The sequence below is a fragment of the Podarcis tiliguerta genome (assembly GCF_965153285.1).
Source record: "Podarcis tiliguerta genome assembly, chromosome: 6".
Taxonomy (NCBI): Eukaryota; Metazoa; Chordata; class Lepidosauria; order Squamata; family Lacertidae; genus Podarcis; species Podarcis tiliguerta.
The window spans coordinates 93,802,310-93,828,089 of NC_139539.1; the positions used below are offsets into that span (position 1 = coordinate 93,802,310).

Sequence of the window (25,780 nt, forward strand, 5' to 3'; positions counted from 1 at the left end):
TATAACTAAAGTTTTACACATGGCTTGGCAAACTTAGGGCTGAGTCACTTCAGGCTGCAGACAAGAGGCTTAAAAGGACTGCATGCTTCTCCATAGCACAATATCTCTGCACATAGAAAACTATGTGAAAACTAGAGGAGTGTTCCCCTTAGCAAGGCGTTTGGGGCAGGAGGATATGGAGGAACACTTCTAGTATGAAATGGTACAGTTTTGTAACTTACTACAGAAACAATTTCTCAAGTGAAAAGAGGGTGGGAGAAAAGGGGATGAAACAATTTATTGCATGGGAATAGAGCCAAAGAACAAGAACGGACAGGGGCAATGCGTTCTGCTTCGCTGCTTGAGGTGAAACGGAAACGTTCCCCCCCCCCCGTCCCCCCCCCGGTCCCTGCTAAAGCCTGCCTCGTCTGCATTGCGCAGCAGTGCTGGCTTCCAGTGAGATCTCACTTGCTCTGTGAGAGCTTGCAATATTTCAGTGAGATTCGGTGAGATCTAGCCAGAAACCAGTGCTGCTGCCACTTCTCTGCCTGCAGGCTGGGGCCTCACCTCATGGGCTTTTGCCACTTGAGGCTCTTGCCTCACCTTGCCTCATGGACAGGGTCAGCCCTGAAAAAGGGCAAAGGTTGTGCTTTATTTAGGAGAGGCATCTTTGAGATACAACCGCATCATTCTCAGCAGCGCTTGAAAGTTTGGCTTTTGGTGACTTGGCTTTTGGTGACTTGACAATTGTCTTGTAGGGAACACCATGGGTAGAAAAATATGTTCAATTAGCACCTTGGGTTTTGCAAAGCTACATCTCAGAAATCAGAGCACAGCAGACCAATCGGGTCCTTGTTGAGCGGAATAAGCAAAGCACCCGAGAGACAGAGCAAAGAAGGAAAAGATATGGTGTGGTGACTTCTTTGTTTTCTCTGGCAAGGAAAAGCAAGACCCTGCTGTGGGGGAAGTTCTTGTCAAGAACATGGAACAATTGGAGGGCTGGACTGGGCCCTCCTGATCCATGGTAGCTGTCAGAACCAGAGGCCACTACAAGCAGAGGGAGCGTCAAAAGACATGGCCCTCCACAAGAAGAAGAATTCTGAGCCAGCCCTTAGTCCCCTACCATATTCTTTTCAAATTGCACTCACAGTGCAGTGCAGGTTCCGTGCTGATCCCAACCAATTAAACCAGATAATTCTTCTGAGGAAGCCTGTAACCAGTTGTATGCGATTATAAATGTACTAAAATAACCAACCCAAGGTCACATGGTTTACATGATAATGCATGGCCATGTTTCACTTGGCAAGCACCACATTTCATCCATTTTAAACCCTGGGTTCCTTCCCTGCTAGAGATCTCCTTTTTCTACCCAAGATTGGGTGTGAGCGTGGACGGAACTTCATCTCGGTGTAAGGGATGGAGAACAAGTGGCCTTTCCATGGCTCCCAGTTAATTCCCTAGAAAGAGAAAAACAGGTAATCAAGCATCACACAAAGGACACTGCCCTGAGCTATACCAAGTCAGACCACTGGCTTGTCCTTGTCGACTGCTTCTCTGGGGCTTCAGGCAAGAGTTTCTTCCAGCTCTTAACTGGAAACACCAGGGATTAAACCTGGGATCCTTTGCATGCCAAAGAAACTGCTTGAATCTGTGGGCAAAAATTAAAACTCCTGCCCATATTTATAGTAGAAATAATACCATTTCAACCATATTATTTTTCACTTGCTGTTATGGCCAATAAATAAATAATAATAATAACAATTTCCAATTAATAATAATAATAATAATAATAATAATAATAATAATAATAATTTATTATTTGTACCCCGCCCATCTGGCTGGGTTTCCCCAGCCACTCAGGGTGGCTTCCAACAAAGATTAAAAATACATTGAAATGTCACACATTCCCTGAACAGGACTGCCTTCAGATGTAGTTGTTTTTCTCTTTGACATCTGATGGGAGGGTGTTCCACAGGGCGGGTGCCACCTCCGAGAAGGCCCTCTGCCTGGTTCCCTGTAACTTGGCTTCTCACAGCGAGGGAACCACCAGGAGGCCCTCGGCGCTGGACCTCAGTGTCCGGGCAGAACGATGGGGGTGGAGACGCTCCTTCAGATATACTGGACCGAGGCCGTTTAGGGCTTTCAAGTTCAGCACCAACACTTTGAATTGTGCTCGGAAACGTACTGGGAGCCAATGTAGGTCTTTCAGGACCGGTGTTATATGGTCTCGGTGGCCACTCCCAGTCACCAGTCTAGCTGCCACAACAGCTCCATGGATTACATCCAGTCCCCAAAACCTTTCAGTAGGTGTTGATAAACTGCCATGCACCTATGCCATGCATCTATGAAAGTCTCTCCAGATCAGAGTGCCCCCACCAGCTTATTTTTGCAGGTCTTCAGAGCACAGATGGAGAACCTCTGTTTGTCTAACTCTCTGAAATGTTTCCTGCTCCACTGGCTTGAACATTGATGTCATATCCTATTGTTATCATGTATTACTGTGAATTGTGGTTTTAATTTCACTTTTATGCTGCATTTTATGAATGTTGTTAGCTATTCTGGTCTCTGTATGAGGAAGAGTGGAAAGAGGAGGAGGAGGAGGAAGGAAAGTGTGCAATACTTTTGAGCATAGTAATTCTGAGTGATCAAAGCATTTCACATACACTGTCTTGTAATCTAGCAAGGTAGGTCAATATTATTAGCCTCTTATTCTTTGTGCAGCTTGCCCAAGGCTACCACCTGGTTGTGAGATTCAGCTTGGGGAGGAAGAGCCTTTCCTGAGTCATAGTTGTCTCTAAACCACTAAGGCACTGCTCTGTGGCGCCTCTTTCTCCATAAATCGGCTGCAATGTGCTTTTCAGCAGAAATGCGGCAAGAGGGCACAAGGGCTCATCTTCCCATCTTTCAGGCTCTTTGTTCCAGACCTCAGCAGCCATTTTCTGACATATTTGGGGGGGGGGGAGTCTGTGCTCATGATTAAGTTTTGAGAATTTCAGTTTTCAGATTTTCCTAACAACTGTATGAGGAAACCTAATACTGCAATCCTATATACACCGGTACCTGGGAATAAGTGTCTGTGGGGCTCACATTTGAGTAGACATGTGTAAAAATGTTTTAATGGATGAATCCAATGAAAAAACAAATCAAACATTGCAGCCCAAGGAATAACAACTCCTGATATAAATTCTGAGTTAAGAAATGGCAGAATAGAAAGGGTTTCCATTCCATTGTGAGACAGGAACTGGGACGTGTCCAGAGGAGGGCAACCAAAATGGTCAAAGGCCTGGAAACGATGCCTTATGAGGAACGGCTAAGGGAGCTGGGCATGTTTAGCCTGGAGAAGAGGAAGTTAAGGGGTGATATGATAGCCATGTTCAAATATATGAAGGGATGTCACATGGAGGAGGGAGAAAGGTTGTTTTCTGCTGCTCCAGAGAAGCGGACACAGAGCAATGGATCCAAACTACAAGAAAGAAGATTCCACCTAAACATTAGGAAGAACCTCCTGACAGTAAGAGCTGTTTGACAGTGGAATTTGCTGCCAAGGAGTGTGGTGGAGTCTCCTTCTTTGGAGGTCTTTAATCAGAGGCTTGACAACCATATGTCAGGAGTGCTCTGATGGTGTTTCCTGCTTGGCAGGGGGTTGGACTCGATGGCCCTTGTGGTCTCTTCCAACTCTATGATTCTATGATTCTAGGTAAGGCAGTTCCAAACTTTTAATGACAACCACAGGGAAGTGCCTCATGTTGCCAGCATTTTAGTAGGCACTTGGGGGGAAATCGCATACCTGATATATAAAAGGAGAACCATACAGCAGGTGGGGGGGGGGACCTGTGGCCTTCCGGGTGTTGCTGACTACAATTACCATCAGCGCCAGCCAGCTTGGCCAATGGCCAGGGATGATGGGAGTCATGGTTTAGCAGCTTTTGGAGGGCCAAAGGTTCCCCACATCTGCTGGGCAGAGTGCCCAGTACTCACCTCACTGTGCTTGTCTTCGCCATATTTGCCATTCAGATTGGCCAAGTGGCAGTTCTTATACCACCAGCCACCGTGATGTGTGATTGCGCAGTTGCTGAGAGCGATGTCGCTGTCCCTGTCCCAGGTGGTAAATCTCCAACCATTGTGGTAAGTCATGGCATCCCCTGAATTGGGGGGAGGAAGGCAGCATTAGGACTACGGGGATCCTGGCTTCATTAAAACCCGAGTACACCTGGGTACCTGAAATAAGAGCTGCGAAAGCCTGCCTAGAGGAATCAGAAATGCTAGGTAACTTTTCTCAAGGGCCAACATGCAGATACACAACTACTGCTAAAAGGAGAGAACACAAATGGCCAACTATACAAGATTTGTATCAGCATCGGCTTCTGCAAAAATGTGCAGCTCAGATGGATGTTGGAATTGTAGTCAGCTCACAGTGGACTTTATTCACTGCTAGTAATCCTGCATGATTATACAGATATACTGGAAGTACAGTGGTGCCTCGCAAGACGAAAAGAATCCGTTCCGCGAGTCTCTTCGTCTAGCGGTTTTTTCGTCTTGCGAAGCAAGCCCATTAGGGGCTTAGCGGATTAGCGTTATTAGCGGTTTAGCGGCTATTAGCGGCTATTAAAGGCTTAAGGGATTAGCAGATTAGCTGCTAAAAGGCTATTAGCAGCTTAGTGCCTTAGAAAAAGGGGGTAGGGAGCGGAAAAAACCCCCAGGAATCGCAAGACATTTTCGTCTTGCGAAGCAAGCCCATAGCAAATTCGTCCTGCGAAGCACCTCCAAAACGGAAAACCCTTTCGTCTAGCGGGTTTTCCGTCTTGCGAGGCATTCGTCTTGCGGGGCACCACTGTACTATATTGCAAGGCAAGAAAAAGATGCCTTCCTTAGGACTTGATTAGCTGCTGCAGATCAGACAGTCCCGGACTAGAAGATGGACACCACTGTAAATTATTAAAAGTATTATGGGGAATTTGCTACTGCAGGATTCTGTAATGGCCCCTTTTTGTTCTTCTGAGCTGGACATACTTCTGAGTAGACAGACCTAAGACTGCACAGTTAAAGGAGTAGCTAATAATGAAGCAAATAAATAGCTAGTAATAAATCTCTTCATAGCACCTACCACTGAGGCACCAAAAGGTATCCCTTCTGACAGAGGAGTGGCTTTTGAGAAATTGTTACACTGATGAAGTCAACAAACACGACTGGAGTATGAGAAAGGTGGCAAAGACGTTTTTCTGTCAATATGCTATATCACCTACTAAAGGGAATGATGATTTTTGTTGGAAGGGTAATGGGAAAATATTACTGGCTACTTAAGTGCCAGGGTCATACTCGATTTAGGCACAAAATTTATGTTGTCTGTGCTAGTATTGTCTCTTTACACATACTCCCACTTATGTATATAGCACACAGGTGTGGTTTTGCTCCATCTATAAAACCACACATGTACATCTCTCTCTTTGCACATAGGTCATAAAGTGATTTCACGGGGAAGAATTGCAAAGAAAGCTTTTTGCTTTCTATAAGACTATACTGTTAAACCAGCCTTCTCCAATCTGGTGCCCACCAGCTCTTTTGGACTACAGCACCATGTGCTGGCTGTGGCCAATGAGTGCTGTGGCCCAGAAGAGAAGGAGAGCACCAGGTCAGTACATAAACTATTTAGATTCTGGCCATTTTAACACCTGACAAGTTACTTAGCTCCACCCAGTGAAGGGTGTCTCACTGGAAGACACAAGAACTACCCACCCGGGAAGAATGGCAGATGAAACTGATGGACTACATGGAAATGGTGGAAATGACCGACAGAATCCGAGACCAGGGAGAAGAGTCGATGGAAGAAGATTGGAAAAAATTTAAAGTATATTTACAGAAATATTGTAAAATTAATGAATGTTAGAAGAATATTGGGATGAAGCTACATGGTTTTAGCAGAAGTGTTATTAAGAATTATATGAATATTAAGTGTTAATGTGTTAAGGTGGGAAATTTAAAGTTAAATTGTGTTAGGGTAAATTATAGAACAAAAATTGAAGAAGAGGGAAAGGATTTGTTGAACCAGTTAATTTGAACTAGAATACAAAAAAGGGAGGTGTGAGGAAGTCGAGGAAATAAGCTAATGAAAGATATAGATATAAAATTTGGATGTGTGTTTTTGTTTTGTTTTTTTATGTTGTATTGTCGTATTGTATTCTTTTTATTGTTGATGTATTGTTTGTTGAATCCATGTATTGTTTTTCTTCATTGTTTTTCTTTTTATAATTATAAAATATCTAATAAATATTATTATTTTTTTAAAAAAGGGTGTCTCGCTGCTTCTGTGTCCAGTGTCAACACATTATACTGCCAGCCAAAGAACGTTTTCCTTACCAGCAGTGCCTCTGTACTTCCCCACGGAGAGCTTGTATCGCTCCCTGCTGGAGCCCACCTGGAAGAGGTCGTAGACGGCGTAGGCAGACTCATTGTGCGTTCGTAAATCCACCCTCAGTTCATAGGGGACAGGGGCGCCACTGGTGAGCTGATGCAGCTTTTCAAGGCCTGAAAGAAACAGCCCAGAGTAAGTTTGCAGGCAACCACAGTTCCAATTGTCCAGCGGCCAGTAAGAAATATTTCCAGGCAACAAAGCCAGAACGTTTTCATGACAAAGGTAGGTCTACAAATTTCAGTATGTCCAGAGTAAACTTAGCTGAACTCCACCCATTGTTTTTGCGATATAAATACATACCGAGAGCTCTTCGGAGGCAATGGGCCTTCACCTCTCCTGCTGCCTGGGGGCTGCTCCCTGCACCTGCTCCGCCAGCCTGTGCCAAGCGCAAGCCGGCTGGCCAGGGCGGTCTGTTGGCCAGCTTGACTTGAGCAGTGAGGCAGGGTAGCTCAGAGGCAGTTGGGTGGAGGTGGCCATGGCAGCTCAGCTGCAGCTCTTGCAGGGGACTCACCAGATGTGTGTGCTCTCCTTTGGAAAGAGAGAGGGCTGGCCAAGGGGGGGGACTTTGAAGACCGCCCCTCAGGCACACCTGGGTGAGACCCAGGGACTTGCTTTGAGTGATTTGCTTTTCCCTGCTTGGAGCCCTCGCTCCTCTCCATTTGCACTTCCTCTCCTCTACCTGCTCAGCTCCTGGCAACTGATTTGTATGCGAAGGGAGCAGCTTGAAGAGCCCTCCAGCACAGACAAGCTTCTGCTGCTTGGCACTGCCAGCGCACCCACCCAAGAGCTGAAGACACACACACAAGCTCCCAGGGGAGAAGGACTTTTGGGCGTGTCGGCAGCAGCAGCAGCAGCATCCACCAATTGAAACCAAAGAAAGAAAGCACTGAGAAAGAGACTCACCCTCCATTTTGTGGTTCCTTCCCACTCCCTCCGTTGTGCATCTTCTCCAGTTCAACTAGTTGGCGATACTGGCAGTTGCACCCCTACAAATCTTGCACCCGGGGCCGCAGCCCCTCTCGCCCTGCCCACCCTAAGCCACTTAGCTCACCTATCCATAGCACTGGCCAGAAAGACCAGATAACTATATATGCACAAGCAGCGGCACTTTTTACAAAACCTGTGGCACCCTTCCCTGGTCGCATACAGAATGCAGATACAGTACCAAGCCAAAATTCCCCAGCAGGGTCTCCAAAGCCTTCTACGTAGTTCCTCCAGCGCTTAAAGAAATCCAGCTGCCCTGTGTTCCGTCTCTGAAACACCTGCAAAAGCAAACAGAAGCCAAGTGATAGGTCTGGTCCCTTGAACACAGAACACCAATGATAGGATGATAGATGGAAACTGAAGATAAGAAGGCTCAAACAACAGGCACGACAAGAAATACCTAACCTGATGAGGCCAACTTAATTTGACCATGAATTATAGAATTCTCCCCATCTATTTTGTTTGTGGAGTAACACCAATGCCTTTGTGATCCACTCTTTCTTTCTTTCTTTCTTTCTTTCTTTCCATGGCACCTGTGCAACTCTATGCAGCTTTTGGCTCTCCTCTCTCCCACCACTTCAACCGGTTATCAATGAGCTCAAGCCATACGAAGAAGTTAAAAGATATGTGAGCGACTGGCTGCACTATTACCAAATTAATGAAATGTTTAGAAAAGATTTAAAATCAAGAGGTTTTGAGGAGAAAGAGTCAAAATTCCAGAAAGAAATAATAAACAGTGATTTTAAAATTTTGGCTAAAATGTATAAGATATTGTTAGAATGGCACACGAAAGATGAAGAGATAAAATCAGTTATGATTGACTGGGCTAAAGATTTTGGATGTAACATACAAATGGAGGATTGGGAGAAATTGTGGAAAGAAGGTTTAAGATTTACTGCATGTACAACTATAAAAGAAAATGTGATGAAAATGATGTATCGATGGTATTTAACCCCTGTGAAATTAGCAAAGATGTACAAGGGATGTAACAAATGTTGGAAATGCAAAGATAAAGAAGGTACATTTTTCCATATGTGGTGGGAATGTAAGGAAGTAAAAAATTTTTGGGAAATGATATATAATGAATTGAAAAAAATGTTTAAATACACCTTTGTTAAGAAACCAGAAGCACTCCTACTTGGTATTGTAGGGAATGAGATAAATAAGAAAGATAGGAAACTATTTTTGTATGCAGTAACAGCAGCAAGAATATTGATAGCTCAGAAATGGAAGCAAGAAGAATTACCAACACTGGAAGAATGGAGAATGAAGATGATGGACTTTGCAGAACTTGATAGAATGACAGGAAGAATTCGAAATCGACGAGATCAGAGATTTACTGAAGAATGGGAAAAATTCTCAGAATATATGCATAATTTAAGTGAAAAACAAATAACGCTTGTAACTTTTAATGAAGCTTTGTAAAAAAAGAAAGATTAAAATTGGAGTGAAACAAGATTTAATTTATAAATTAGATGAGATTTCCGAAATGTGTGAGAAATTAAGAAGGGAAGGAGTACCAGCCAAGTTGAGGGAAGTCAAAAAGTGAGAATGGTTTTTAAAAAATTGTATGAATTGTAATAATTTGTTTTATTTGTAAACTGAATAAAAAATTATATATATAAAAAAATCAATGAGCTCAAGCACATGTGGTTATTGATTAAATCACAGGAGGAAAAGGAACTCCTTCTCTCACCAATATTCCTTTTTGTGCAGAGTTTAAACCATTGTGTGCATGAACTCATGCATATCAGTAAGCTGTAAAGGCAGGGAGGGGAGAGAGACGAAGTAAACAGTGTGGAGAACCCAGTTCCCAAATTATAAATTCTCCTGGTTAAATGATAATGCAGAAAAGAGGAAACCAAGGGGAAGAACCAGCCCACAAGCAAAAACAGGAATGCCATGCAGGACATCCACTCACCCCTAACAAGGAAACTTCAAGGTAGGCTTTTTGAAGCATATGAATCTGGGCTGCATCAATAGGAGTATAGCATCTAGATCAAGGGAAGTAATAGTGCCACTGTATTCTGCTCTGGTCAGACCTCACCTGGAGTACTGTGTCCAGTTCTGGGCACCACAGTTCAAGAAGGACACTGACAAACTGGAACGTGTCCAGAGGAGGGCAACCAAAATGGTCAAAGGCCTGGAAACGATGCCTTATGAGGAGCGGCTAAGGGAACTGGGCATGTTTAGCCTGGAGAAGAGGAGGTTAAGGGGTGATATGATAGCCATGTTCAAATATATAAAAGGATGTCACATAGAGGAGGGAGAAAGGTTGTTTTCTGCTGCTCCAGAGAAGCGGACACGGAGCAATGGATCCAAACTACAAGAAAGAAGATTCCACCTAAACATTAGGAAGAACTTCCTGACAGTAAGAGCTGTTTGGCAGTGGAATTTGCTGCCAAGGAGTGTCTTTAAGGAGTGTCTTTGGAGGTCTTTAAGCAGAGGCCTGACAACCATATGTCAGGAGTGCTCTGATGGTGTTTCCTGCTTGGCAGGGGGTTGGACTCGATGGCCCTTGTGGTCTCTTCCAACTCTATGATTCTATGATTCTAAGACCCTGCCTTGTACTGTTGCATTTCTGACTACCACTGCTAACTTCCCAGGGGTTTGTGCTTTGACCTGCGTGCTGCTACTCACCTCATCCCCCACAATACTGTCTGAATTTTGGTGCAGGTCCTGCAGAGGCAAGCATGCCTTTGGTGTGGTTGGTTGCACTATGACCACCAAGTGATATTATGCTGCCTCATTCCCCTTGGTGAAAAGGGCCAAATCTGTCGCATGAGTGCTTTGTGAAAGGATTGAAAATAGAGCTGTTTAAGAGCAGAACTCACTATCCATCCGCCTCCATCGGTGGCCATGTCACAGTACACCTGCAGGGGTCTGTTGACGTCACCGTTCAGGTAGATGGTGTACATGCCGCTGGCAGAGTGTCCGTTTTCCTGGGTCTGGCTGCAGTCCGCAGGGAAGGGATAGCGCAAACTGACTGCAGGAGCAAATGAGGGGGAAGGCCAAGTGAGCAAGTTCAAAAAGAAAGATGTAAAACAAAGAATATTTGCACAGCACAGCAATATAAAGGAGGCCAGGGCAACCGTTTCCCTAAATTGTCCAGTTTTCCATTCTTAAGTTCAGTTTGCAAAAATGTTGGGGAGGGGGAATTTGTATGCAAGTTCACATGCATTTTCTGTGCCTTCCTCCTAATACACATTTTTGCACACATCAAATGCATTTTATGCATTATTTTCACTAATGTGTGCATTTTTGTGCACTCTCCCTGGTTTTTTTATGTACGGTTTTTTGTTTTGACAACTGCTTTGCAAAATTTGGAGAACTGCAAATTTCAATTGATAGCTGCATTTCAGTTTGTGTCGGAAAGAGCAAGAATAGGCCAAATAAATCTATCCCCCATCCTACACAGACCACGAATGGCAGAGAGCAGGGAGACCTGAAGGGAGGCATGAATATGATCAAATGCAGTTCCATAAACCAAGGCTAAGGCTGCCAGCCTGTACATACTTACTGTTAGCATTTGTTTGGAACACCCAGCAGAAACTGAACTGGATATAGAATCCCTGCTGGAGGAGCACACTTTACTCTGCATACAATCACACTGAGACACACTGAGTTTAGGAAAAGAAGCAAGCTAATATTTGCTACCAGAAATGCATGCTCGACCTATCTACCTGCAATGGAGATGCAAGAAGCGATGCTTGCTTTTGCACCTCAAGAGGGAGAGCTCAAAGTCATCAGGGAGGCATGAAGGAGAAGGAAGGTGAGTAGGAAGAGAAACCACCAACCCTAAGATTATCCGTCTGAAGGAAGGTCAACAAAAGGAGGACAGCCTAGGAAGTCTGGAGTTTCCTCTCTCTGTCTGCTCTTTCTCATGCAGTTCCATCAGCCTGCAGTGCAAATTGATCAGCACTCATGTCACTTCCAGCACTTACCTGGGAGCAAGTCCCATGGAGTGCAATAGGATTTACTTCTGAGAAGACATGCATAGGATTGCACAGCATTTATGTCTAGCTGTGTTTGCTTATAGCCATCTCTCCAAACCCTTGTCTTTCCTTCTCTCTTACTGTTTTTCCCACTGTCAGTTTTTCAGATTATATGCTTTTCAGGGAGCAAATGAAGGATGGAGAATCCAATCAAATGAACAGTGACCCTGATGGCTTTGTCCATATATCTTTCTGAGTTGAGGCAGTGTAGCAGATAATCCAGCATGACTTGTGAGCTCCCACTTCAAATCTCACTTGAGTCATGAACTCACAAAAACCAAATAAATGGATAGATATTATAGTAAATTGTTATGTACTAAGCTTGGATCCTAGAGCAATAGGCAAGTAGGTTCGTAGAATGCAACAACTGATTGGCTTGCAGGAGAAGACCAATCAAGCTCCAGGAGGAAGTTAATCAGCCTATTGGGTTGGTAGGATCGTAGAATGCAACAACTGATTGGCTTGCAGGAGAAGACCAATCAGGCTCCAGGAGGGAAGCAGAATCAGCCAATCAGCCGGGACTCATTGTGTAAATAATATATATATAAGCCTGAGGTTTGGGGGGAAATTCAATCACGGTTTTACAAGTTGCAATAAAGAGCATGAAATCACTACAGGACTCCGAGTATATTTCATAAATCTACATGGAAAATACTCCTGTTTAAGTTCAAAGAAGGGGTTTTCTGAACAATCCAGCTTTAAAGCTGTCCACTTGTTATTAGACAACTGTTTTGTTCTTGCCCACTTAATTCTTAAGTATGCCAGCATTTTAAAAAATGGATTTCTTTGTAGCTTTTGTCAACTTTAAGGTTGCCTTTGGCTCCATCAGCACACATTGGTTGTTCAACAAATTATCAAATGCCCAAACCTCTCGCCATTTTGTGTAAGGATGTTATATTCAAACACCAGTCTGAATGTAAGATTTCATCACACTGAACTCTTCTTCCACTGTATTCCCAAATCTAGTAGCATCAAACAATGTTTTATACTGGAGCCTCACCTTTTAAACTTATTTAATAATGATGTAAACATCTGAATTAAAACAGGGTCCCTACTTTCTGGTCATCTCTGAGCTGATGATAAGATTCTCCCATCTCATTCTCTGTTGAGGCTTCACAGATGGTTAGCATCCTTGAATTCGTTTTGCCAAAAAATGTCTCAGGTATAAGCTAAAACAAAAGTCCTTCTTGCTCACCACAGATGAGCTCTTCCTAACTGGTGTCTTGATGATCAATCTCATAACTGAGTTTACTTTCCAGTTAAGGGGCTCAGCAGTCACATCTACATTATGGAAAATTAAAAACTGGACAACATGTATGTGGTACTTTGAAATTACTATGTAAGATCTGAAAGTGCCGCCAATTCTTGACCTGTTAAAACTTATTCCACTATTACTATTCAAATCTGACGTGCAAAATCATCAAATTTAGAATGTCTTCAGAATAGGCTATTAAGACATTGATCTTAGGATTCTTTTAAATACACCCATAATGTTTATCAGATCACCAGAAACAGGAGTTCAACCTCTCAAAGCAAAAAAACATCTTAAATGGTGATGGGCACATTCCCTCAGCTCAATTCATTACTGGGTTTGGCAAACAAAACTATATTAAGTTTAATCTGAGCTCAATTTGCGTTCCATTCTGCTCCTGATGACATCATCAAATACTTGGTTATAAAAATGAATGTGTATGATTTGTGATTATGGTTTTCAGTCACATATTTTCCTACTAAGGTTCGGTGTGGTGCAAATTGCTTCTTCCCCTGGAGACCCCGAGAAGGCGGCTAAAATCCTGAAATTTCAGATCCAAACCCTGAGACCAGACTGACTTACTCCTTGAACTCCTGGCCTCTTTCTAAGCCTTCATAATACAAAAAATCCTCAGAAGATCAACACAGATTCAGCTGGCAGTGCCACAGGACCCGTTTTGAGGGCAAGCACCATCTTGAACAACAGGTCGAGGAAGTTTTACTGCAGTTCCCAAAACCTACCTGTAGAAAAGGTGGTGGTTGTTTTTCGACTCCAGCGGTCTCCCTTAAAGGCCATGATATGGATGGTGTATTTGGTTCCTCGAGTAAGGCCTTCTAGGAGAAACCGTTCCTCATTAGGACCTAACCGCACTTCCTGACACACAAAAGAAAAGAGAGGCAAAAATTACATTTCATTGACAATTTGGCTCCAGCCCTTCTCCACCTTCACCTCCAATCCCTGTAAGAGGAAGGAAGAGAGATGATTGGCTACCCAAGGATGGTTGTGACCCATGGGGAAGTGAAAAATGCAGTTTCTCTAGAGGAAGGTAGTGGAACGTGTGGCCCTCCAGGTGTTGCTGGATTGCAGCTTCCATCATCCCTGACCATCAGGCATGCTGGCTGGGGCTGATTGGAATTGATCCCACAGGATCCAAAGAACCACAGACTGCCCTTCCTAGAGGAGCAAGTCAGAGGCACACAGTACGCGCTGAATAATAGTTGAGGTTCGTAGTTCATAGAATTCATAGAATAAGATCCAGTATTTGAACGGAATAGGCTGTATTTATATTCCCAAAACACAAGGATGGGGCAAGTCAAATTAAAAGCTTCACTTTTAATCTCTGAAATCAGCTGTTTTTTTCTGCTTTTTAAAAGGATGTTAAAAATACTGTTTTATCTCTAGGCTGCATTTCAAGATTGCTTTTATAACTGCTGTTTCTATAATTTGCTTTTATGTGGTTTTAATGCCTTATTATAATTGTATATCATAAACCATCTTGCGTGTGGGCTGGACATTTTCAAAACTAAAATGAGGCAAAAGGGGCCCCCTGACTATATACTGGCTACATGCCAAATCTTCATGACGATTCAGTGTTGCTTTACAGTTATGCCACCTGTAACAACTTTTCATATAACTTAAAAACATTAAATGCAAAGCATATGTAGCGAATCTCTGTATCAAATCTGGGTTCATGGGTGGAAAGCTTGTGCGTTTTTGAACTGTTGGCTTAGCTAATCTTACATTTGCTCACATAGCAATTTACAGGCTTACCTTGATAGTACCATCTGGTTCCCGATAGGTGATAAGATAGCCACTGATCTGAGCATCAGGAGGTGACCAAGTGACCAGTCCGCTGGACTGTGTTACATCGGACACACGGACATTCCTGGGAGGGTCAATTTCTAGGCAAAAGACAAAGTGGGTGAAGGTGTTTTAACCTGCTATATGGTTTATTCATTACAATAACCTGTGTAGAAAGAAAGAGATTTGACCTCCCCATATTCCTAAGAGGAACTGAACAGTGGCGTAGCGTGGGGGGTGCAGGGGGGCCGGCCGCACCGGGCGCAACATCTGGGGGTTAGGGTTAGGGGGCGCAAATCCACGGGTTAGGGGGCGCAAATTACTTGCCTTGCCCCGGGTGCTGACAACCCATGTTACGTCACTGGAACTGAACAAACTACTGGAAGAACCATTTTCCCCTCCACAATTCCCTGAATGGATAGTGCATACTGCATTTTCTTAATTTTGAGTCCCAAAAATTAGGGGGAGTCTTATACATGGGGGCATCTTATACACGGGAAAATATAGTAATGAGTACTTCAGATCTGTGTGAGAAAGAATGGGTGGGTTTTATTTTTGTCAGACTGGTTATCTAAGAACTTGCTTACATAAATCAATTTCAGAAAAGACTCGCAGCAGTTGAAGAGGCCGGAAGGCCTTGGATGAGGACAGGCAGCCTGTTATCTTGTGCTGAAGCTCCAATATTACGAAGTTAGCTCTGCGCACAAAGCCGCCTGTGGTTCTGTGTTCTCTGGCTGCCCTTCCACATGTCTGGAACTCTCATCATGACTGGCAAACTGGCAAACAAACAGCAACACACATGCCAGACCAATCCATGTTTCTGGCTGGTAGCTGAGCAAGCTCAGCCCATAGGCTGCTATAAAATAAAATTTAGAAATGCCAGGACACATAAATCAATGCTTTGCCAACCTCCTGTTTAGTTGACTCTTGAACTGCAGCCGTAAGAGTAGGCTGTGCTATTTCAAGGCAAACATACAACAAAGAGTTGATAGTGACAACATAGAGTTGTCACAGCTATCAGATCTCCATAGCCATACAGCTACAAAAAATTACACACATGTCCGAGTATCTGTAAACATCACCGTCCAAATTCAATCCCACTAAAACAAAACTTATTTTCATGAGCATAATAAAGCTCATCTTAGTTTTTAAGAGTAGTTTGATAGAGACTTTGATTCCCACATGGGGTTCACACGTATCTTTCATCCCACAGTTGCATTTGGTCAAACAAGTTTTGCGGTTTTTTGAAACAATATTAGAATCCACAAAAATATAAGAATCCAGAGGTGATGTGGGATAAATGAACACATCAGCCAGGAGCAGGGTGAGAATACATTCAGTTCATTCTCCCATGAACACTTACCTGGAGGTAAATCACACTGAACTCAATGGGGCTCAGATCTGAGTATACATGATTAAGCTTGTTTGTAAGCTGACTGTGGGTCTAGCCAACATGGTGCCCTGCAGATGGGTTGGACTCCAACTCCCATCAGTCCCAACCAGCATGGCCAATGGGCAGGGATCACCTGGCCAGGTCACACATTAGCCAAATCTGATATAGGGGATGTTCCAGCTTAAGAAGCAGTTTCGTCCTGCTGGCCACATGACCTGGAAAGCTGTCTGTGGAGAAACACCAGCTCCCTCGGCCTGAAAAGCAAGATCAGGACAGCACCCCATATTTGCCTTTGACTGGACTTAACCCTCCAGCGGTCCTTTACCTTTACCTTACTGTCCCTTAGAGAAGTCAAGTTCCCAGTCATGCGCACGCACACATGCCAGCAAAGTTAGTGTTGTCTGATAAGAGAGTCCAGCTTGAATGAATTTGGCAGTTCAAAAAATAAATTATGCTGTAATATGAAGACACTGAGCAGGCAGTATTGGCTGCAGGACTATGCTGAATTGGACAAGATGACTGGAAAGATTAGATATCTAAGAGACCAAAAGTTTACAGAAAACTGGGGAAAATTTGTTGATTATCTGGAAAGTATAAGTGAAGGCGAAATAACGCTACAAGGTTTTAAAAGAGCACTGTGAAAATGCAAGGGATATTGTTAAAAGGAAATGAAGGGGAAAAGACTTAAATAATGACAATATAAAGGGTAAGAAATGCGTAAATTAATAAAAACTACGAAAGATTTATGGAAAAGCTGAAGGAAGTCCAAAAAAGAAAGACTTTGAATATTGGAATGTGAAAATAATGTATATTTTGTTTTGTTGTAAAATAATAAAAATTATTTTTAAAAAAAAAAAAAGGAGAGGGAAACTGGCAGAGAAACAGCCTGAAAAAATGTCCAGTGCAAGCTTCTTCGCATGTGGACAACAGAGGGAGCTGCAGGGCCTCAAATTCACCTTCCTAGGACAAGGTATGTCAGTAGGCTTGCCATTAGTATTGTGCAGTACTGCTTCTGCAAATTTTGTAGTATCTCACTATGTCCATAACACTGCTATTTGTATAATGAAGGAAGCTCCATTAGTATTCCATTATAGTGTTGGGAGGGACGCGGGTGGCGCTGTGGGTTAAACCACAGAGCCTAGGACTTGCCAATCAGAAGGTCAGCGGTTCGACTCCCCGCGACGGGGTGAGCTCCCGTTGCTCGGTCCCAGCTCCTGCCAACCTAGCAGTTCGAAAGCACGTCAACGTGCAAGTAGATAAATAGGTACCGCTCTGGCGGGAAGGTAAACGGCGTTTCCGTGCACTGCTCTGGTTCACCAGAAGTGGCTTAGTTATGCTGGCCACATGAACCGGAAGCTGTACGCCGGCTCCCTCGGCCAGTAAAGTGAGATGAGCGCCGCAACCCCAGAGTCGGTCACGACTGGACCTAATGGCCAGGGGTCCCCTTTACCTTTACCTTATAGTGTTGGGAGTAGTCCACAGAGCAGATACCCATATTGCCCTATGGGGTGATGTAGCACAGAGCCAGAAGCATCACTGAGAGCAGAATTTTGTCAGTGCTGCATAACTGCTAAGCCTTAGCAATGCTAAGGGTCAATGCATACATGGTGTTAGAAATGTGGTTTAATCTCGCTTGTATCATTGTTGCTTTTTTTAAAAAAAACAAAACACCTGATTCTGTTTTATGGCTTTAAAAATGAGTTGGGCCCTGAAACCAACACAGAAACCAGTGCAGATATCCAAACACAGCTGTACGATGCCCAGAGTGGCAAGTCCACTTAACAAACTGACCACTACATTCTAGACCAGCTGTAATTTCAAAAACCTCTTTTAGAAACAGCCCAGCACTTATTTTTTTTAATTAAGAGAGGATAATACTCCTGGGCGTTGCATTATAGGGCTGAGGAACAGATTACTGAAATAAGTATTATTGTCAGCATCACCCAAAAAAGCTCTGGAGCCAGCAGAGATTTGACAGCCTTGTTAATGCTTAACTCTAGTTAATGCACGGAGGGGTTAAGACCATGGAGTAAGCTGCTCTGCCAGGCTTAGCTGGATCACATCCTCTCACCTTGGGAATAAGGGTTACCAAACTCGGTTCTCTCACCCTCCACCATGTGAACCTGACCAGTACGGATGTCTAAGCTGGATGGCTTTAGCAAGCCATATTTGTGTTTCTATACAGATAATTTAGAAACTCTTACCATTTTTGAAACTAAGTTCTACTGCCCATCTTTTCTTCCTGCTTTATGGGAAAGCACATGAATCTAACCTTTGAAGAGTTTGTAAGTAAACTATTTTTAACTTGCCAAATGTGTGGTCTCTTTGCTAAGGGAAGGGGGGGACTTTGGAAGGGGTTTAGAAGGGGAGATCTTAAAGGTCTAACACCAACATTTCCATACTTTACTTTGCTGCATGTTTTGCTATTTTAAATCTCTGCCAAGCCTCTCTCACCAAAGAGTACTTGCCCCAAACCTGGATCTAGGCATCCAGAGAATTATCCTTTCAGTTCTTTAACCACATCATTAAAAACCAACAATCCCATCACCTCTCTCCACCGCTCCTCACTTGTTACCTGTCAGTGTCTTTGTGATTGTCCTCTTGCTCTGCTGGCTCCCCTTCATAGCCCAGATGTAGATGACATACTCCATGCCTGGCTTCAGTCCAGTCAAGGTGGTGCTGGTCTTATCCTTCCCAACTGTGATCTCTCTGGTGTCTCCATCAGCAGAGGTGTAGCTAAGTATGTATCGGTCTATAGGAGCCAATGCCTTACTCCAAGAGATAGTGGCTGTGTTCTCTGTTGCTTGGTCTGTTTTCAGGTTTGTGGGGCCATCTATCTCTATGAACCAAAATGGAGGTATTATTATTGTTTTCTTTCTATATCAGTTATAACCTTCTTGAGACTTCGTTTTGCAACTGTAAGTCATTTGTTATATTGATCTGTGGGACTTTACTTTGCCATGGCTAGCCTGGCAAGTAGATTTTTTACTCAGAAATAAAATGTCATGCATACGTGCATCTTGATGCGTAAGAATTTGAATTAACTAATGTGAGGGAGCGGGGCAGAATCTGGGAAGGTGGAATTAGCCATTGATAATGCAACGCAGGTGGTGCTTGGGACACGGGTGGCGCTGTGGTTTAAACCACTGAGCCTAGGACTTGCCGATCAGAAGGTTGGCGGTTTGAATCCCCGCGACAGGATGAGCTCCTGTTGCTCGGTCCCTGCTCCTGCCAACCTAGCAGTTCGAAAGCACCTCAACTTGCAAGTAGATAAATAGGTACCGCTCCGGTGGGAAGGTAAACGGCGTTTCCGTGCGCTGCTCTGGTTTGCCAGAAGTGGCTTAGTCATGCTGGCCACATGACCCGGAAGCTGTACGCTGGCTCCCTCGGCCAATAAAGCAAGATGAGCGCAGCAACCCCAGAGTCGGCCACGACTGGACCTAATGGTCAGGGGTCCCTTTACCTTTACTAATGCAACTAAATTACTTAACAGAATGCTTGTCCGTCAAGGAAAAGGCAGTAACACTCTCCTTCTAGCTCAGATCAGTTAGCACAGCTGAACTGGAAGCATTCACAGAGATCACGTAGTATCATATATGACCCTTTCTGGCCTAGGGTAGTCAAGAAATTCCTCACTGGTCTGGCAGTAGTTCCTTCTGTTGACCTGAGCTTGGCAATGAATCTCCATTTGGCACGCTTTTAGACCTAAGTTCAGAAGCTTGTCTTCACAATGTGAAAAACTCTCAACTCCTTCCATCAACAACTTACAACGTAAGTGCTCATCCTCCCCCATGAACTGATCCTAAAATTGCATAACATTTAACAAGGGCTACATACTGTATGAAAATAAGAAACAAAATACAGGCAGAAAGGAACACAGCACAAAACTTCATATCGCATCTCTGGGTTACCTGTTTCAGCTGTTATGCTTGCCTTCCTGCTCTGTTGGGTTCCCTTCACAGCCCAGATATAGATGGTATACTCCATGCCTGGATGTAAACCCACCAGGGTAGTGGTTTTCTTGTCCTTCCCCACAAAAATCTCTTTGGTGTCACCATCAGCTGAGGTGTAGCTCACCACATATCTATCTATTGGCGCCTGGGCCCCATTCCAAGAAATGGTAGCTGTGTCTTCTGTTACTTGGTTGGTTACCAGATCAGTTGGGCCATCAATATCTGTGAAAGGAATAAGGACTTTTAGTCACGGCAGTGATCCTGAGAAGATTTCTATAAATCCAGGAGCTATTTCTTCGAGGCAAACCAACTCAAAGCATTTTGATGCACAAGGGCATAAAGTCCAGACGGCACTCCCTGCTCTGCCCAGTTAACATGGAACACAGTCTGGCCATATGAAATCAATGGTAGTCGTGTCAAAGCAACTCCTGGGGCTTGATCAGGGGATCTTTCCAGGGATCAGTTCTGTCTGTCTCCAACTCAGTCAATCTACCAGTCAATCATTTAATAAGGAAGCTTTTAATGTTTGATGGATTACTGTATTTTAATGTTTTGTTGGAAGCTGCCCAGAGTGGCTGGGGAAGCCCAGCCAGATGGGCGGGGTATAAATAATAAATTATTATTATTATTCATCAAAAATTTACCACCAAAGGTTGCTCCTTCACCTTATTTCATAGCAGAAGCATCTTCTGCATTTGATTTCAAACTCTTATCAGCACCTGTCTATATTATGAAGAAGAAGAAGAAGAAGAGTTTGGATTTGATATCCCGCCTTTCACTCCCTTTAAGGAGTCTCAAAGCGGCTAACATTCTCCTTTCCCTTCCTCCCCCACAACAAACACTCTGTGAGGTGAGTGGGGCTGAGAGACTTCAAGGAAGTGTGACTGGCCCAAAGTCACCCAGCAGCTGCATGTGGAGGAGCAGAGACACGAACCCGGTTCCCCAGATTACAAGACTACCGCTCTCAACCACTACACCACACTGGCTCTCCACACCATACCACACTGAACCCTTTCAGAGTTTGCCAGTAGCCCCCTCCAGGCATTCTACTTGCATGCAGAAGCAACATGTGAGCAAGGAAAGGTGAGACAAGTGTAGGAAGCTCCTCCACCACTCCGCTGGCATCGTGACTGTCACACTCCACAGGTTGGAGAGCAAAGTTCTGAAGTGGGGAGTTCCCGTACTGGGGAGATTCTCTGGGTGGTTTGGTGTAAGGGAAGGTCAAGGGTCTAAATTGTGCAGGGAGCCGCCATAAGTACAGGAGGCTCCCTTCCATGCTGGAGAGGCCAAAGAGGACAGCAAGTGGGCGTGTTTGAAGGTTAACACACTCATTCCTGATCTCATCTTGCTTTTACATGCAGGCAGAATGCCCACACAGGGCTAATATGACTCACAGAGACCTTACACCATGGTCAACCATCAAGCAACCTTTAAGAATGAAATACTTCATGCTTTTTCATACTTTTAAACATAAAGATGTTAAACCAAAGAGTTGCACAGTGGTGCTAAAGTAAGTCTTCCCACATTCCCGTTTGAAGCACTGTGATGATCCTGAGTTTGAATGATAAGATTAGAGCCATGCTATAATGCTCAGATTCTATTCCAGAAGGCAGCAAAATGACTCTGGCTGCACATTCACACTGCGGCTTGCTGTTCTCTCACTGCATTTCCTGAGCTGGGTTTCTAATCCGTGCTCACATGACTTTATCAAAATGTGTGTGTGTATCTTTTACTTTGTTCTAAAATACTGCTGTTTGAGTTGTCATTTCTCAAACCAGCTTCATACCAACTAGAGTCCTTAAGCCGTTCCTGATTCATCTCTAGTCAAGGTGTGAACACCTTTGCATAGGGTAAAGACATCTCAGTCCCCTCAACGCACCCTGGTTTAAACGCTAACAGAGATGGATCTGACGCTAATGAAGCCGTGCTGATGTGAACAGCTAGGTGGGAAAAGAGCAGGTGGGAAAACACATGGGGGGGGGGCAACTTCACTGCTGTCTAAGCCATCACTCTGGGTTCATCCGCACTTACCTTTTCTCCACTCTTTCCAGGCATGGTTTGAGAGTTAAAGCTATGAGCTTTCCCCACGAAAACCTACTCCAAATTCAATCCTTTAAAACTCCAAATTGATGTTTGCTCCAATTAAGCACCAAAGAGTGGGTTAACGCAGGGGCTTGTTACCCAAAGAGCATGGGAGTCTCTTTTCTGTGAGTGGCTCCCATGTGGCTGGGAGAAAATGATTTAATCACATGGGCAGGGAATGATGGGATGAAATCTTTCCCAAAAATGGGCACCCAAAATCCTCCCAGCAGGCTGCCAATTCTCTTGTTATGATCTGTGCGATCTGTGCCTGTCCACGTGGTTGTGTTGTGCACATGGGTAATTTTGTGCAATTCTTGCAAAGCAACTTCTGGAACTTTAATTGTGTGTGGCAGCTTTTTCCTGACACCACTCATTGCTATATAGGGAGCGTAGCTTCGGTGTAGCAGAACAGTTTGTAACAGAAAATGTGCACTCTTTCTGGAGCTTGAAGAGCAGCCCACATGGATCCAAACAGCTCTTGCTTTTACAACCAAACCACTGGACAGTTTGTCTTTTTGGCAATATAGACCAAACAGTTGGCTTAATATATTTTGCCTTTCAGATTCCCTTCCCAGTTTCTAGGAACTACTTTGCTGTAGCTACAAAGGAAGAAATGGTGCTTCTCATGTCCAGCCCAGAGCACAACATGTTCAAATCAAAACTGTTAAAATGGACACATCATCTGCAAAATCAGGACATTCCAAGGCAGTGATTTACTGCCCAAGAGGAAGCAGAATTTCAGTGCTCTAGTCTGACTTCCTCCCACTGGCAAGAAAATTCTGAAGACAGCAGGAGTAAACAAAAACACTGATCCAAAGTCAAACCCAAGGCTGCCAACTATAGGCATCTGGTGCTGCCGGGTCTGCCCTCCTTTGAGAAAAAACAGTGGTCTGGTAATTCCATTGATGAATCCTTACATTTCCAGTAGCAGAGGGAGGGCTGTTAATTCATGGCCTCTTCACAGATCAGAGCAAACATCAATCTGGAGAATTGCTGTTTGCTCCAATTGAGAGCTTAAGAGTGGTTTTCCCTGGGGGAAAGCAATGGGACAAGGGGAAGTGTAGATGAGCCCATGCTGAGATGTTGCAAACCCTTCTGAACCCAAGCTCTGGGCAAACTACTAAACTCTGTCTACAATTAACACAGAGAGCAGAACTGGGATTGCAGCGGCAGGCACCGCCCCCAGCCACCATACATTGGTCTATTGTCTTGAACACAGAACCTCTGTGTGTACAAGCTGCATGGTGCACCCAGACACTGTCCTTGGCAATGGAAGAGACTATGCACTGAAGTTTTGTGCAGAATAGCCAAACAACACGGAGGGGCTTGAAGTGGTGCCAGGGGGTGAGATCCCACTCTCCCTGCCCGTTCATGTCCTGATTGTACACAGATTTTAGTTAACTGTGAAGAGAGACATCTGGAGAGAGTAATTGGGACACTTTGGGAGGCTCAAGGGATCACACTGTATGAGCGATTGCTACGGCAATTGTGACAACTAGTAGCAGCTGTGCTTGTGGAATGATGTCGCCGAAGCCCTAGATTTATACCTGTCCAGCCGTTCACAGAGGACGGCTTCCCTTCCATCTCATCCTTCATAGATATGACGGTGATCACATACTGGGTTCCTGGCTTCAGGCCTATAAAGAGAACAAGAGGTAAATTCTTCTGAGACACAGCTGCATCTTTGATTTCTCTCCATATTCCATACTAGATGTGTTTCAAAGGCTTTCCTTTGTTGCGTGTAGGATTTGTCTAGCCTGATCTGAGGGGAAGGGGAAAACCGCATCTCTCCTGTTCACATCCCAGAGGAAGGAGGCTTTGGTCTGCATGTGGGAAGATCAGCCTTGAGTTCTTTGCAACACTTGTGCCACCAAATGGAGGGGAAACGTATTTGTTTCAAAAGGCATTTATTTGCTGGAGGCCTACAGCTTGTTGGCTCTGTGTTGTCCAGTTTTCAGTTCGTTTTATCCATCTAAGTACTTACTATTCAGACAGATCCATTGAAATTAGTGGACCTAAATAAGTCATGCCCATTAATTTCAGGGGGTCTACTCTGATCATGGCTAACGCTGGATACAGATGACACTGGACTGGGTTTTTATTTTTAACACTTTTGTAGCTCATAAATGAAACAAAAAAAAAGGTTAATGTTTGGAATGCTCTGTCCCAGGAGACTAGGGCCCTGCAGGACTTGATTTCCTTCCACAGGGCCTGTAAGACAGAGCTATTCCACCTGGCCTTCAATTTGAATTAGCCTGGTCCTCTATTCCCTTTTCCCTTTCCTTTTTTATGAAGAAACCCTTCTGGGACCCCACATTTAAACTCATCCCTGGTCTCCTGCTGGCCCTAGTAGGACCAGCTTGGCCAGTTAGCCCTGGTGATCATTTGATGTCTACTGACTGGGGGGGGGGGGTTCCTTAAAATGACCCCTAAATTTTTGAATTTTATTCACGTTGATGCTGCATTTATGTTGTATTTTATGCTGTTTTTAAGTCGTATTTTGATCAATGCTTTATATTTGCTGTTAGCTGCCCTGAGCCCGGTTTTTAAACCAGGAAAGGCGGGGTATAAATAAAAAAATATTATTATTATTAAATGCACATAAATCAGAACTCTGTAAAAACCGCTTAGAAACCATGTTCAATACAGATGCCTAGGCCTATATAAGCATTTTATTATTATTATTTTATGCCAGGGGCAGGTAACCTATGGCCCTTCATGTGTTGCTGAGAAGAAGAAGAAGAGTTTGGATTTGATATCCCGCTTTATCACTACCCTAACATTTTCCTTTCCCTTCCTCCCCCACAACAAACACTCTGTGAGGTGAGTGGGGCTGCGAGACCTCAGAGAAGTGTGACTGGCCCAAGGTCACCCAGCAGCTGCATGTGGAGGAGCGGAGACGCGAACCCGGTTCACCAGATTACGAGGCTACCGCTCTTAACCACTACACCACACTGGCTCTGAGCTACAGCTTCCATCACCCCTGACCAGGCTGGCTGGATCTTGTGAGAGCTGGAGCCCAACAACATCTAGAGACCCCTATTCCCCTTATAGAGCTGCATTTCTCAGAGTGGTTTAACCCTGAATCCCTCTACCCAAGGAACTCTGGGAAAGGTAGCTCTCTGAGGGGAATAGGGGTCTCTCTTAACAAAATTACAATTCCCATGATTCTTGCAGGGAAGCCGTGACTGGATGGTGGTATGGTAATGCTTTCAAAGTATAGTGCAGATGGGGCCTAAATAAACAACCAAATGTCAATTCTCTTTCCAGTTAACAGTGAGAAAAATCAACAGATCTTCTCCATTTGCCTCATTCCTGATTGTAAGAAACTTACCACATTACCACTTACCTGTGATAACATATCTGCTCTTGGCATCACTGCTTTTAGGGACCAGCACCTCCTTCTCCTCCCCTGGCCGGAGCAAAGAGCTGATCCTCAGCTTGTAATAATCCACCTCTGTTGAAGGATTCTCCCACTCCACTTCCAGGGAATTATCTGTCTCTTCTGTCACCCATATAGCACCAATGGCAGAGACCTCTAGAAAAGAGAGAATAACCGAAAGCAAAGCTGAAACAGCACATTATTACAATCAATCCCCTTGCTCTCTAAGGAATAATTATAACAGAACTTTGGATGTTATGCACTTGCTGAGATGAAAGGCAGATAGGGAAAGGGAGGGGGAATTTGGGCCAGCAGTTTCCCCATTAACTCCTAAGAACACAAGAGCCCTGCTGGATCCAGCTGGATGCCTTTGGGAAGTCAGCAAGCAGGACTTGAGTGCCGCAGAACTCTTCCACACTTGACAACCATATGTCAGGAGTGCTCTGATGGTGTTTCCTGCTTGGCAGGGGGTTGGACTCAATGGCCCTTGTGGTCTCTTCCAACTCTATGATTCTATGATTCTTGGGCATTGTTGATTCCAAACACTTGGT

General features: G+C 44.2%; 1 protein-coding gene across 1 annotated transcript in view; it reads right to left on the minus strand.

Annotated features, from left to right (window-relative positions):
* Window positions 1-406: 406 nt before the first annotated feature.
* Window positions 407-25,780, minus strand: part of TNN (tenascin N) — a gene marked incomplete at its 5' end in the record, with an annotated part of 32,998 nt that continues 7,624 nt past the window's right edge. The window contains 11 exons of the mRNA XM_083446653.1: window positions 407-1,436; window positions 3,958-4,121; window positions 6,334-6,501; window positions 7,554-7,650; window positions 10,207-10,358; window positions 13,360-13,492; window positions 14,390-14,520; window positions 18,388-18,651; window positions 19,724-19,987; window positions 23,395-23,484; window positions 25,197-25,385. Of these exons, the coding sequence (XP_083302779.1) occupies window positions 1,305-1,436; window positions 3,958-4,121; window positions 6,334-6,501; window positions 7,554-7,650; window positions 10,207-10,358; window positions 13,360-13,492; window positions 14,390-14,520; window positions 18,388-18,651; window positions 19,724-19,987; window positions 23,395-23,484; window positions 25,197-25,385 (1,784 nt within the window). The 3' untranslated portion in view covers window positions 407-1,304. The remainder of the gene's footprint in view (window positions 1,437-3,957; window positions 4,122-6,333; window positions 6,502-7,553; window positions 7,651-10,206; window positions 10,359-13,359; window positions 13,493-14,389; window positions 14,521-18,387; window positions 18,652-19,723; window positions 19,988-23,394; window positions 23,485-25,196; window positions 25,386-25,780) is intronic.